At 45.0% G+C, this 15,586-nt stretch overlaps 1 protein-coding gene across 2 annotated transcripts in view; it reads right to left on the minus strand.

Moving 5' to 3' along the window:
* Window positions 1–15,586, minus strand: part of RABL6 (RAB, member RAS oncogene family like 6) — a 53,501-nt gene that overhangs the window by 25,739 nt on the left and 12,176 nt on the right. For both annotated transcript variants that reach the window (XM_063175066.1, XM_063175067.1), the window contains exons 3-8: window positions 15,311–15,358; window positions 9,436–9,488; window positions 8,274–8,365; window positions 7,277–7,417; window positions 5,391–5,496; window positions 943–1,046 (exon numbers count right to left, since the gene is read on the minus strand). In XM_063175066.1, coding sequence (XP_063031136.1) covers window positions 943–1,046; window positions 5,391–5,496; window positions 7,277–7,417; window positions 8,274–8,365; window positions 9,436–9,488; window positions 15,311–15,358 — 544 coding nt within the window. The remainder of the gene's footprint in view (window positions 1–942; window positions 1,047–5,390; window positions 5,497–7,276; window positions 7,418–8,273; window positions 8,366–9,435; window positions 9,489–15,310; window positions 15,359–15,586) is intronic.

Genomic DNA, 15,586 nt, shown 5'->3' on the forward strand with positions numbered 1-15,586 from the left:
CTGAAGAAGTACAAACAAAAGCATGAAAACAATCTGACAGCACAGCCCACGCAGCCCAGTCCTTTGAGTAGGGACATCAACAGAAGTGCATGAGGTGACTAACTAGTCCCTCAGGAGAAGAATGAGGTGAATGCTCTGGAAACAGCATTCTTTGTGTGAATTGGGGTATTTCAATGCCCTCCAAGGAAAACATGCTGAACAAGGTTATAGAACCTTGAAACTTGGTCTGAAAAATGCTTGTCCAAAAGCCTGTGCATGAATATTTCATAATCATCGATTCCAATTTCCAAACAAAAGCTGCCTGTAATAATCTTTTTTCAATACATTCTGAGGCTGACTTTTCTGGATTGCACATCACTGCAATAAAGGCCTTGTCATGGGAATTTACAGAACATGAATTCCTGTTCACTGTGCTACAGGTGCATTGGCTTTATGGGGCTAAAGCTGGCAAACACCATTACAAGCAGCCAGAGTGCAGAACAGACACAGAAATACACCAAAGAGTTCAGAAGTGCTCAAAGGGAACACAAGACAGCAGTGTAGTTGCTACTACTTTCTGCTGTCGTAAGACACAAAGTATACAGGAGTGCAACAGCCAGGGGAGGAACCAACTTGTGTGCTGAGCAGCTGAGAGATGGAAAATATCTCCTTCCAGCACTTCATCTACTTCAGCATGTGCTGGCTCCAGGTGTGCTGCTCAGCCCCACCTGCCCTGCCCTCCCCAGTCACGTGCCTGTAGGAACCAGACCTTTCACAGGGATCCCCAGGTGCATGCTTTTCTTCAGGTGATGACATTCAAAAGCAACATTTTATCCAAAGGATCCCTAAATGTTACTCGCTAGACCCTTCAACCTGGCCACATGCCACAGCTGGGACTGCCCAACATTCATGTGACACCCAAAGCAGCAGTTAGTTAGCAGAAAAGACAGCTCAGTGACATACAGTTCGTAGTTTTGGTCTTCAGTCTCTTGCTGCACTGACAGCTCCTCCAGAGTTGCATCAATATCCAGCTGATTTGTCTCCAGCTGCCGTAGCAACGTCTCCCTCTGAGGAAAGGAAAACAAGCTGGGTCTGAGCAGAAGGGTCACTGTAACAGATCTCTGTGCACTAAGATCCTGTGTCACTACTTTACCACAATACCATGTGCAACAGGAGCCCTGGCCCTGATCATGGTGTCCATTTAAATACAGAGCACATAGGAAAAGTGAATAAAAAGCAGATAATCCATGAAGTCTGTGTGTAAAGAAGCACCTGGTTCTGTCAGCTATTCTCAGCCATAAATCAATAATGTGTTATTTCAGACACCACAGAACCAGTTACATTTGGAGAAAGGATTCAGCCCCTGCAGAGATCAGTTGTGCAACTTATTCATTCAGGCCTTTTGATTTTCTCTGTGCTAGATCAGCCCCTCTGGGAGCACGACCCAGCTGAATGCAAAGCCTCCCAATAATTTTTTTTTTTGCTGTTGGGGTAGATGAGGGAGCATAACCTATCAACTCAGTGACATTTTGGAAGTCCTTGCCCCTCTGTCTCCAGCTGTTGTTCCACAGATGGGGGACAGACACCCTAGCCCATTTTCAATGGGCAGTAAAGTCAGTTGACTGCACTAATGTAATCCAGGACTGCCCCACTCAGCCCTTCCTTTCCCACATTTCCCACAGAACTCGAACAAAAACCTCAGCTGAGGGGAAGGGCTCCCTCTTCCCGACATCCAGACGACAGCAGGGAGAGATCGATACCCACAGGCACAGGCAGCTCCCCCAAGGGCTGCGGCCCTGCTGGGCTGACACAGCACCCACTCCTGCAGAAACACCATTCTGGATCCCCTGGACAAGACTAGAGCTGTCAGTGGTGCAAATGCTGCCCCACAGCCCCATTCCCTCTGCTCAGACACAGCTGGCTGGCATACAGCTGGGCACTGGCTCACCTCCCAGACAGTGCAGCCAAAAGCCACGTGCTTGTGCCTGAGGGCATCAATCCTCCCTCTGCCACTGCCCGTGCACTGGGGGGCACAGGAGCAGGGCCAGCTTGTGCTGAGTTGTGCTGCTGACTCCCAGCCCTGCACAGTTCCTGTAACAGCAGGTCTGTGGTGCCACAGGCTGCATCCCTGCCTGGGCAGGAGGACGTGCAAGAGAAAGCCCAGGCTTCCTCCAAACTGCCAAGATTTTTGCTTTGATAACTGCCTTATCCTCCAAGTACATTTCAGCTTTGCTCTGACAAATATTTTTGAAGGCTAGCATCAATAACCATGGTGAATTCTTAATTCCCTGTCTGACAACACTTGAACTCACTGCAGAAAGATCCCATCAAATTTAAAGCCCAAAAGGAAATCTATTACATAATTCCCAGAATAATATCCATCTGAGAAGACAAACTTCATTTGCATGAAGTAATGGTGTTCAGTCTCTACATGCACATGCTGCTGGCATTATGGTTTCACAGATGTGACAACTTTGAAGCTATCAAGCCACTGCACAGGTTTGAAAAGCAATTAACTCATCTGGCTCACACAAACCACACCAAGTGCTGTGCTCTGGAGAATGATCACAGCACAGCCTGAGCCTTCCAGGTCAGATTCTACTATGACTGAAATCAGCAAAAAAGTTCAAGTAATTTTTATTTTGTACTGTAAGACTAGGTGACTCATCACAGTTGATAACCCTAATTTACTGGAAGACATAGCCCTTCTTGAAATGTGCTTCTGTGATCATTTAAGCCAATTTACTGCTTCCAAAGCATTTAGAGTCTTCACGTTTACCTTTGCCATTGTGTTAAAAGCTTGGAGCAATCTCTCTTTTCTTTGCTGAGTAATTTTTATTCATCATATTCAAGTGCTCTCTGCAGATGGAAACTTGACTTTAATTAACATGTATGCATGGAATTACGAAGTCATTACTTAATGCCAATTCCTTTATTGTCATTTACGGACAAGAAAGATTTAGCAAAATATGCTATTCATATTTAAAGTTGTTACCCTCATCAGAAGTATTAATGAGGACTTGAGAATTCAAATTCTAGATTTCAGAATTCAAGAAAATCAAGAACTCAGAAGCATATCATCATTTCATATTATTGCAGTATTTAATATTATGCAGTATAAGCAAAAGTGAGACAAAAAAGGGCAAATCTGCTGCTTCTTTGTCTCCAGTTTCCTAAGACAGGTGAAATACATGCTGAGCAAATTAGCTGAACAAACAGAGACAGAAGGGCTACTGCCCTCCAGTGCTTACCTTAGGCTCTTTGATAATAACTTTAATTAGACTTGTCTATTAAACAAGTGGTGTGTCTTGCCTTACACTTTGGCACTGAGACATACACCAGTTTTATTTATTTCAATTTTCACAGATCACAATAAATCGAGAATATATACTTAATAACGATAGACATGCAATCAATTTTGTATAAATTCATCACTACTAATAAACTTTCAAACACTTTAAAAAATACATTATATTTTATCATGCTGGTTATTAAAATATTAAAGAAACAGCTTATTTTTTGCAATGACCCCAAAGAAGGGAATAAATAACGTGCTAGAGACCAGTGCTTTAGCTGAAAGGCACTTGCAAGGGCTTCCTGGGGAAAGGCAATCTCAGCTGTCTGCAGAATCCTGTCTCCTTCCAACACAGCATATAGAGGCCTGGGTGGCCTGATGCCATTTGTGGGTTTCCAGATATACCTACAGCTGAACTGCATCCTCAGATTTGCCAATCCTGCCCCTGGAAAGGAACTGATAAATAATTGAAGAGCTCAGGCTGACAAAGAGAATGAGCTCTGAACTGGGGGGGTATGGATTTCAGCCCTTGCTTTTGCCAGAGAAGATGTGTGACTATAAAATGAGCACAGGAATGTGCCATTGAAAACCACATACTGACCCCAACCCTGCTGAGAGACAGCCTCAGATACAGCTGGACCACTCTGCCCTGGAGAGCTGTGGAGGGCAGGCTGAGAGGCACAGAAATGTCTGAGGCTGACTGAGTCCTGTGTGCATTTCATACCAGGCAGCATCCCTCTGCTTTAATCCTGCTATGCTCCAAGGAGAAAAACTCCCTTCTGGAGCCTGGTGCTGGCAAGGATCTCTGAAGATACCAGAAGAACCTTCAGGAATTAAGTCTAGATGTGATTTTCCTACAGATTTCAGCTCATGCTGCACTGGATGAGGGCCAGCCCTGGTCCCTATGCACTCCAACACGAGGTTCCCAGTGAGTGTCTGGGAGCAGTGAAGTGCCCCAAGGCAGCTACTGTGGAGCAGCATGAGGCACTGCCCATAAACCTGTGACACAAGTGCAAGGGGAGCTGGAGAAACCAATGCAGCCCATCTTAGGTGAAGTTTGACATCAAGTAAAGCCCCCAAAACTGGGTGGAGGCAACCAAAAGCCTTCAAATGTGCAGTGTCATAAACCCAAACATTTCACCAGCAACATGCTGGCAAATTTCAATCTTCCCCACTGAACAGCAGGTTGGATTTACAGCTCATATTTCTACAACCTCCCGCTCAAAAAATTGTTAGACTTGTTTCACTGAGCTTTTATACATTCAATTCTCTTATCCTGGTTCTTTCTGCTCTGCAGCCTGAGGACTTGGTAACATCCACTATTATATCTCAGCTCCTTCTGAACTAGCATTTCACTGGGGATTATTTATATAAAAATACACACATACACTTCAATTATTGGTAAAAGATAATAAAGATCTGCCTGGGTTTTCCCCATCAAATAGAAAACAGTGACACAACATCATATGTGCCCTCAAAAACATAAGCTACTCATCCCAAAGGACCCCCGTAGGATCACCCCAAAAGCCCATCTTCTGAAGGCCCACAGATGAGAATCCCACCCTTTGGAGCCTCTGCCCTTCCCTCAGCCCTCCCAAGAATCCTCAGATATGAAGGAAATATGAGAGTGGATCCATGTGCACAGGATGGAAGCACATGGATCTCATATCCAATGCCCTTTACCATTAAGGCGAAGATTTTCAGCAAACAGAGGTTCCTGAACTACTCAGATAATGGCCAAATCTCTTCTCATCTGAGTTTTAACTGAACAGAATTGAAATTCAAAGTTTAACAGGTGTGTGTATTTTACATTTTTGACTTGGCAACTGCACCACTGGATGCCATTTTCATGCCAGTGAAAATGGAGCCTTTCTCCAGAGGTCAGCATTGGGAACTCAGGACAGCTGGCCTCTTGCAACCAGAGACACATTTAAATCACTCACAGGCACTGATGTTCTGACATACTTCTGTTGTACTAACTCTAATGAAAAGAAGAATCTACTCAGGATCCTTTAACAGCAAATGAAACCCCAAATACCAAATTCTCGCCTTAGAAAGGAAGCAAATCCCACCTGTCCCACACACGCAGCACATCAGGATAACATCCCTGCCTTACCTGCAGCTGCAAGAAGGGGATGTTGAAGAACTTGTGCAAGTACTTGAGGCCAAAGCTGTTCTTCATGGAAGACTCAGCATAGCGGAAATAGGAGGAGCCGGGAGGCCTGTGCCGAGCAGAGAGGAAAACACTGTACCCAGCACAACCCACAGAGCCTGCACAGGACTGACTGACACACCATGAGCCACCCCACAGGCCAGCCCCCACCCTCAAATGGAGCCAGGGCATCATTCTGCTCGGACTCATTATTCTGTGTACAGCCAAAATTCACACTGGAGGGTGGCAGAAGGTGGCTGTTGGTGTGTGACGATGTCACGTGCCTGTCAGGCTAAGAAATGCTCTGTCAGGACACTGGGATGTTGGTTTCCTAAACTGGGGACTCACAGCTTTACAAGTTGCTCATTTCACAGTAAAGGTTTTTGTTTTAGAAACCACAATCAGATGGAAAAAATAATATTGGGAAATTCTTTTGTAAAGAAATTATTTCATAACGGATAAAGTCTTAAAACTGACACAATTTCTTTGTACCTGACACATGCATAAACAAATAAGAAATGAGGAAAATTAAAAAATATGTTGAAAACATAAAATTATATACAAAGGTACCATCTACTGAATCTTGACCAACAAATACTATTTTGTACCATGTAGCAGAGCACCTCAGATCTCTGCTTAAGGGAAATGCTTGTCTGGTTGGTGAGGGACATCTGACTTGGCTGTGCCCTGCAAGTGCTGCATGGGGGATGCTCAGAGGCAGAACAAGGACACAGCTGCACTGGCTGGCTCTTGTGGAGCTCAATCACCGGGATCAAAGAACAGCTGTGCTATGGGGAGAGGACTCTCTCACAGGAGAAGGACTATCCAGAAAGAAGACGACTTGTTGGGAACAGCACTTCTGAAAGGCACGTGCTGCCAGGCACATGCTGTCTCGTGCTGTTTCCAGGAGCATGGCAAACAAACGCTCCAGATCAAAGGGCCCATGGTGTCAGCTGCTGCTGCTGGGAGACACGGGGAGCTCTGGGAGCCCAAGGCAGGCGGCAGGACAGAGGGCACACATGACATGCTTGTGAAACACGGCAGGGACATGGATGTGAAACACAGCAGGGACGGGGATGTGGAACACGGCAGGGATGTGGATGTGGAACATGGCAGGGATGTGGATGTGGAACAGGGCAGGGACATGGATGTGGAACACGGCAGTGATGTGGATGTGGAACACGGCAGGGACATGGATGTGGAACAGGGCAGTGACATGGATGTGGAACAGGGCAGTGACGTGGATGTGGAACAGGGCAGTGACATGGATGTGAAACACGGCAGGTATGTGGATGTGGAACACGGCAGGGACATGGATGTGGAACACGGCAGTGACGTGGATGTGGAACACGGCAGGGACATGGATGTGGAACATGGCAGTGACATGGATGTGGAACAGGGCAGTGACATGGATGTGGAACAGGGCAGTGACATGGATGTGGAACAGGGCAGGGATGTGGATGTGGAACAGGGCAGTGACATGGATGTGGAACACGGCAGGGACGTGGATGTGGAACACGGCAGGGACATGGATGTGGAACAGGGCAGCGACATGGATGTGGAATACGGCAGGGACATGGATGTGGAACATGGCAGCGACATGGATGCGGAACACGGCAGGGACATGGATGTGGAACATGGCAGCGACATGGATGCGGAACAGGGCAGTGACGTGGATGTGGAGCACGGCAGCGACATGGATGTGGAACAGGGCAGCGACATGGATGTGGAATACGGCAGGGACGTGGATGTGGAACACGGCAGGGACATGGATGTGGAACACGGCAGGGACGTGGTCACTGCCCAGGGATGGCAGGGAGCAGCTGAGCCCTGCTGCCCTGCCTGCTCACCTGTTCAGGTTGTCAATGAGGTCCCGCACGTCCCCGGGCAGGATGACCCGGTGCTCCCCCATGTCCCGGTAATTCCCAAGCACACACACTGGAACGTGGGTCGGCACTTTAGGAAGCTCCCTCAGAATATAGTTAAATGTCCTTCATCAGAGGGGAGAGAGCAGGTGAGAGAGCAGATAAGTGGGAACATCCTTCTGTTAGCAGTTTCATGCACAAATTACAAAGAAAAAAATACACAGGAATTTTTTTTTCCAAAGTCCTTCCAAGTCTGTGACTTCTTTACCCCATCAGAGAAACATATTAACCCTCAATATGTTTGCATGAGTCTTTATTCAAAACCAACTTCAAAAGCTCAATAATCTACTTTCACCAGAACCTTCACATCTCCTACAGCAAACTCAGTCCTGAAAAACTGTGGGGTCAGCAGAAGGAAAGGATTCCCTCCGTTCAGCTGTCCACAGGCTCACTGATCCACACCAAACCTGAACAACACCAGCCTAAATATAAACCAGGAGCTCTAACCCCCTCCTCTTTCTACTCTGGATTCCTTATCTCTCTTACTCTCCTCAGATGTGTAAAACCAACAGTTCATTACTTCTGTAGATTAATACAGCCCGGGGCCTCTAAATAATCCTTACTAATTCCAGTTTCTTGGGAATTTCTAGCATCCTTCTTTCCCTTGCGTTCTGGTGAGCAGGGGTTTGCAACATGCACTTTCCACCTGTGATAGCACTAATTATCAAGCCTCAGCTAGCAGCATATCAGCAATTGCAGCACACAACCCACTGGGACACTGCTTGTTTGGAACAAGCCCAGGAGAGGAGTGTATTAAAAGCCATGTCACAAGATAAAGCTTTTATTTTAAAGGATACAAGCTTGCTCCAACTCATTAGGCAGGTTATCAGCTTCCAAATTACACTGGGAATCTGGAAATCTGGAAGTCATTTCTTTTGCCTGAACAAGGGAGAATCACATGGTGCCAGTAAAAGTCACTTACCACTGCTTGGTGATGTCAAACATCATCACTACACCATTGCAGTTCTTATAGACATCCAGGAACTCTGCATCCAAAGCCATTTCCGATTCTGCCTGAGGAAATAAAGGCAAAGAAGCAGTAAATAACTGGATTCAACTTCAGGCTGATACAGAACACAATGGATACAGTACTGACTGAGCAAACCTTCTGAAGTGACAACCACTGTGAGGAGTACCTGTGGATTTCATATCATTATCATTGAAATAAGATACTTGGTGGTTCCCAGCTTCCACTTCCCATAGGAACAGGATGTGAAGCACCTGATGGTCTCTGACAGCACATGCTAAAACCCACCCCTGTCCTTTCCCCTGTGCTTCCAAATCCTCTGTTGGCAAGAGAAGTCCATACAAACCACAGAGTGGAGGACAGAGGACACAGTTCCCATTCCATCTTTTTTCTGACTGAGATATTGGCTCTACTCTTAATGCTGGTGGTGTCCAAAAGCAGGGGGCAGTTTCTCCCATGGATGGCTGACAGGATTAGTACCCAACTGGCTCTTCATCATTTGGACTCTGCATGCTGCTAAGTCCACATAGTACTGGTCTCAGCTTGGTCTCCATAGTCCCAGCTGAGTCCCCATGGCTCCTACTGGAATTTGGTGCCCCTGGAATAATTCTCACTCCTTTCCCAGGAGTGGAAAACGCACCCACATTTGCAAAGGAAGAAGAACCTGTGGTAACTGTTCTCATAAAGTCTTTTCCCATGGGAGAATATTTTGAGGAAAATTCTCCTCATCTGAGCCTGAGCAGATGGGCACCAGTGAGAGTACAACAGCCCAGCTCCGAGGAGCAGCCAGAGCAGGGCATCAAGTCATTTCTTCAGGCCCCACAAGAAGGCCCTGACAAAAGGAATTTCTGCTTTTGCCCACAGGAAGACAGGTACAAAGCTGCTGAGCAAACATGTGGGGCGCAGTCATTCCCAGTGACAGAATGGAAAACAGCAGGGAAGTTGCAGTGAGGGCAGGAGCAGGGCTGAAATGCACAGAGCAGAGAACGAAGAGCATCAGCATCACCCACTGTCCCCCACCCATCTGCCAGGAAGGCCTTAGGGCAGGAACAAATATAGAACTTGGTCCTCATGGACCAAAGGTGGACAAGAGGCCTCTGAATTCTAGGTGACTCACCTCCTGAGGGTCATTCTCCAGTTTCAAACCATCTCCTCGTTTTTTGCATTTTCCTTAAAAAGAATAGTAAAACATATAAAAAACATTACATTGAATGCAAAGAACTGGAAGATGAGTCTGGACAGGTACACAACAGCTAGAACACAACCTCAAAGCAAATCCTACTTCTACTGTAAGCCTGGGGGGTGAGGAGGGGTGGGATAGGCATGCCTTGCTGAAGAATCCCAGCTAGTCTATTAAAAAATGAGCAGTAAAGCAATCCAAAGACAGAACTTATTCAAGGAGAAATCCAAGATAAATCAAATAAACTGTGGGAAAGGAGTTGTGAAGATGGAGAGACAGCCTATATGTGCTCCAAAGGCCAGAGCCAGAGGGTCAGGTCTGGCCATAACCAGTGAAGGTGCAGAAAATAAATCCTCCAGAAGCACCACCCAAAGCACACAAAAATTAGCCAGGAAGCAGGTACAGCTCTGACTAGGCTCCCAGAAAAGTGCAAGAAGCAACGTGCCTAACGTTTGTAGAAGACACTAGAAAACCACTCTAGAGATTTGCCCTGCAGTCCCACAGCCATGGTCCTACCTGCAAGAATCTCAACTCATCTGCTTCCTCTAAGGTAGTTAAAGGGCAGCCCCTGAGGCTTCTCTCCTTCCTTACACCTTACGGAAGCGTTTTCTGACATTTTAAAGTATCACTAGCATTTAACTCAGCACCCCAGAAACAGTGTTTTTAAAACTTCAGCCTCCCTGGAAACTTTGTGTCAAGTCAATTACACACTAACTGTGTTTCCAAATCTCACAGCCTGGAGTCTCAGCAGAGAGGGGTATCTGTAGCTATGATTAACAGAGCAGCCATGAGCTGACATGATTTTCTGGTGTAGACACTTGGATTGCAACAAACAATCTAAGGACTGCCAGGAATCTCAACATCTTCTGTCACCTACCACCAAAGAGGTTTAGTGTGGACACACCATGAAAAAATTGTGGCCTCTTGTTTAAACTGGATGTTCTGAGTTTCCAGAATGTTATCAATAAGCACTGCACAAAGAATAACCCTGCAAGGTCAGGAGTTATGTTTGACAGACACCAAGTACCTCCCAGATGTTACTGACAGCATTTAAGAACTGTACTTCTGAAATAACTTTGTTGCGTCTTTTCCTAGTCTAAATAATGAAGAGTTAACTAAATTATACTTGGCATAGTCTTGGAATTGCTTCTCATCACTTCTAGAAATTTCCTGTGTCGCTGATAACAGAAGGTGCTGGCAGCTCAGATGCACCTGAAAAAACCCTCCCATTAACTCTGTAAAAGACTCTTTAACACTGAGGATCAAAATAGCTTCCACTAGCTCTTAACTCTGCTGAATCACATGTGGAATTCAGGGTTCTGCCAGATGCTGCATGTGAAACAGGGTTTGTTTTTCCTGCACACAGCTCAGGGATAAATAGTAAGAAAATACAGTTGTTCAGAAAAGCTTTAATGATGCATGTTACAGCAGGTGATTCTGGGGGTGCCTCTGTGCATCACTGCAAAATGTTTGCCCCACTCATGTCAGCTTACTGCTGACAACTGAAAGCAGCAGAAATATTAATCCTGATCCCTCTTCATTTGGGCAATGTGTTTCCCTGAGGGATCCAAGTACAGGCTCTGATTCTTCCCCATGCAGCTGAAGGTGTGGGATGCCTAGGCCATGCATGCCTTTTCCCACTTCAATTCAATTAATTTCAAGTCAGTGACATTTGTGTGGCTTCTCTGAATATCCAAACATCCCTATTTCTGCAGTCACTGCTGAATTATTCTTGGCATGACCTACATTTCTAGGTATTAAAAAGAGAAGCCCAAGCAACCACAAATACTCTCCATCATTCTTCCCATCCTAAGAAATCAAGGTGTCTGTCTAACCTGGGCACATTTGCAGTCAATGCTTTGAGACAGAACACAGAACCCACACTCCTCTCCATGCTCATGGTTTTCTGTGTGTATCCAGAGGAATGAGTAATATTCTCACACTCTGCTCATCAGTGCTGCAAAGGAGGTCACCTCATAGGAGTCAGAGAGCTGAAAGGCGCATGTGTGCACAGATTCAGGCACAGCCTCTATTTTTGGAACCCAAACTGCAGGATGAACCAGACAAAGATAACATCTATGCAGTGACAAGATGTAATTCAGCCGATAAAGCAAGGGCACAGTGACAATTGTGTCACTGTATGCATGAGATCCAGATTTTGAGGTTGTACTGATGTGTAATGGAGGAGTTTCAATTAGAAAACGCGGGTGTGCATGCTGCTATGGCTCAGGTCCCCTCCCTAGGACAATGGCTCCTCTTCATTTACAGGCATAAGAGCAACTCTGGCACTAAATACACTTGGCAGCTGTGCCCAGCAGTCTGCAGAACTGCTCCTACTGGACAATGGGGTTGTGATCATCACTTGAGCCTCTGCAGCAGTATGTACCATCAGTTTTGCTGCAGGATAGAAGGATTCAGTACAACAAATGCTGTCCACCATGCAAAGGGGCTGCTACTCCTCACCAGTCTAAAATACACATCTGGAATACGTGCATCCCTTGTGTTATCTAACTTGGAACATCTGAAAATAATAGAAATATGAATTCTGATCTTTCATTCTTCTTGTAGGACATGTCTGGGAGGCAGAGGGGTGAAGGTGCAGCAAGGAGGAAAGGAATCTTCAATTCAAGGGAAAATGTTTGTCTACCTTGTGGGCAACAGAAGAAAAATATGATTTGATGCCTTCAGTCATGTATCTGAAAATATGTGGGAACCAAAGTGGCAGAAATTACAAGACAGGAATTTACAACTCTTGCTGAATCCTCTGCATTCAAGCAGCTTCTCTAAATTCAGGATCTGTTATAGCTTTATGACCTGCAGCAGTTACACAACTTGCTGCAAAGACAGAAAGATGAGTCAGGATTGTGACTTCTGCTAAGAGAGATCTTTCCTGTGCTCTGTCAGTTCCAAGAGCAGCAAAGGAGATATTTACTACACATGCCACACAAAATCCAATACAATCCATGGCTGGAGGCAAGCTCATCTTGGGAAAATTTTAACAAATGGCAGCTTTCCAGACATGATCCCAGCTCCCTGAGCAGGCCCAAGGAGAATGCAGCAGGCAGCAAGGAAGTCTGGACTCCAGGGAGTCTGCACATTTAAAAAACAATCCTAAATAGTCAAGAGCAAGCCAAGAGGAGCAGCACAGTCTGACAGCTGCCATTCCCCACTGCCTCACCACACTAACCAACATCATAGCTTTAAGCTTTCACAAAAAACCTCCCCACATTTCCAAATTATCATCTGGACGCTAAATAACCAATACCAAGCTAAGTCACCATCCAAGCAGGGCCAGCAGAGCTGCCCTCTGCATCCCAGTAGATTCTGGAGGGAAAACCCACACTGCTGAACCAGCAAGGACAGGGAGGACACTTCTAGGGAGCACCAGGGGAAACACCACTCAGGAAAATCACTGTTAACTTCAGCCCAGAAATGCACACCAAGTTTTCAGGGTGCAACTGTTGCAATTTTCCCACCCCCTGTGACTGCAGAACAGCAGCACTGCTCAGCAAGTGAGAGCCCAAAGCTTTACACAACTGAAACTGAAAACTGCAGTTCATGTATGCTCCTGTTAGTTAAGCTACAACCCACATCAGGGCTTTCAACACAGTTTCCCCCATCATTTAAACAGAAGTCTCCTGACTTCCTCTGAAAATGAAACAGGGAAATGCAGGGAAAAGAATTTAATGTTGAAATGCGTGTTCAGAACATGCATTTTTGACAGTTTCAAATCCAGCCTAATAAATGCAGTATTCTGCCCAACTTTAAATATGCACATGAGTCAGGATTTGGTAGGCAAGGGAAAAAGAAGGAGAATCAAGTCTTGCCAGCACTATGCTACAGCAGCACTGGATATTTACTACTGCAAGTCTACAGTCCAGTGTGGCTCTCACCCAAAGCATCACGCAGGAGGATTTTTTGTCCTAAGCATACAGAAGGAAAACAAAAATGTCATAAGATTAGAATGAAAGTTAGATATGAGCAAGTTCTTACTGCTTAATATGAACATTTTCCTAAAGCTATGCTTATCAGGAATCCACAATGCTATGGCAATAGGAAAAGATGCAATTTCATAAACATCATCATGATTCGATTTCTACATTGCACTGATTGAGCACAACTGGTTGCAAAAAATACATATCTGGGGTCCATAAGTACGGATCTTAACAGAGTGAGTTTTATTTCAAAATAACATGAAGTGAAGGGTAGAGATTCCATTAAGATCTCCAACATAGGCTCTGCTGTCAGAAATCAAAGCAGGACCAGAAGAGCTGTTATCAACATCTGCTCATAGCACATCCCGTCCCCTTCGCCAAAAAAACAAGCCTCTACTTGAGAAGATGACTCTGCTCAGAGAAGCTATTCACAGAAATAAGTGCTGGAACTACATGATTCCCAAATTAAATGTCTCTCTATTCATACCAAAGCTGCAAGGCAGCGAGAACACAGATGTTTTCCTCAGATTCCAGCCCTCCACTTATTATCCCACAATCTGAAAGCCAAACTAATCAGACTGACTTCAGCAGTAACTCTGGCCTAAGCAAGGTTTTGTCAACCCTGTGAAAACTGAGCCTTAAAATACTAAAAAGATAAAGTGCTCAGGATTTTCATTTAATGCTCCTGACTCAAGTTTATCCTGAAGGCTCCATTAGGTATCTGAACTAGAGTCCCTACTGCTAATTGTCTTTCTTTTTGCTCTGTTTCGAATACAGTTCAGCTGACATGAAAAATGACATTTCTCCTTTTCCCACTCCCTATTGTAGTTTTAGTTTGTGGTGTAACACAAGTGTAAATTGCACTGGTGGTGCCTCTGAGATGCCACTCTGCTGAGGAACACCTGAGAGCACAGGTTCCAGCCAAGGCTGCAGGAAAGGCAGCACCACACAAACCATCAAAGCTTGAGTTTCGATGACTGTGGCAAACAAATCTACAGACACCGAACAAGAAGCATCACTCACAGAGCAAGAGCTGCTCACGTGTGCAGCTGCTTTCCTAACCATACTCACACAATAAATGAGGAGCCTGGCTGGTACTAAATGCCTCTTAGAAGCCAAACAACATCTGCATTTGGGGTACAGAACGGGCTGTGGAGATTTACATCTCAACCCCAACCCCTTCCAGGAACAGATCCCACTGCATCCTGTTTGCACTGCATCCAGACTGTGTCTTCAGAGACGTTTTGGGGTTTGGTTTTGCTCTTAATAAAACAAAAGTTTATACTCTGACAAAAATTGAAAACTAATGAAAAACGTATTTATATAGCATAAAATTTTCCCTGGCTAAGCATTTAGAAAACGTTTTGGAATGCGCATACTGCATTTTCTGTCCTAGTGAATTTAAGTAATTGGCTTCTCTTTTATCCTTCCCCCCTGCAGACATTACCCACTGGAGCTACAGTTTTATCAATTTAACAATAGAATACCTTCACAAAAACAGCTCAACAAGAACTTTTATAACCAGAACAAAGAACTCAAAACCTGTCTAAACATTAAAGGAAACTATAAAGGAGAGAAGGTGAAGTTTATTCTGAAGCTCAGAGAATTGGAATACACAGACAGCACTTCATCTGTCATAAGCACGTGGAACAACTGCTCCTGGACACTGGGTTTGATCTGAAGTTCAGATTCCAGATAATGGTTTCTAGCATAGGGGACTCACCTCTCCCTTCCTTACTCTTTCAGGAAGTGGTATAACAAATACAGATTTTTTTAAAAGCAGAAGCAAGCAGGCATTTCGGAATTCCATGTAAGTTTTTAATTAAAACTGAGAAAGAACAACGGATCTCTACTAGAAAGAAAGTTATAAATCTTACCTTTGTCCACTACATCCCAGACTTCAACTTTCACAATATCATCAGTGGCTGGAAGCACAACAGAACACAAAGGGTTAGAAGGTTTCAGTAAAACACCCAACACTCAGAGAGCCCAACCCAAAGCCAACATGGAGGAATGTCAAAGCATAGGAATGTCAAAAGAAAATCACATTATATGCAAGGAAAAAACCCAACCACAAGAAGGCAATGAGCTGTTGAAGGTGCAAGCTGTTCACCAAAACCATGTTGTCAAAAGAACTTCATAAACACTCTAAG

This window comes from Melospiza melodia, chromosome 22, assembly GCF_035770615.1.
Source record: "Melospiza melodia melodia isolate bMelMel2 chromosome 22, bMelMel2.pri, whole genome shotgun sequence".
Lineage (NCBI taxonomy): Eukaryota > Metazoa > Chordata > Aves > Passeriformes > Passerellidae > Melospiza > Melospiza melodia.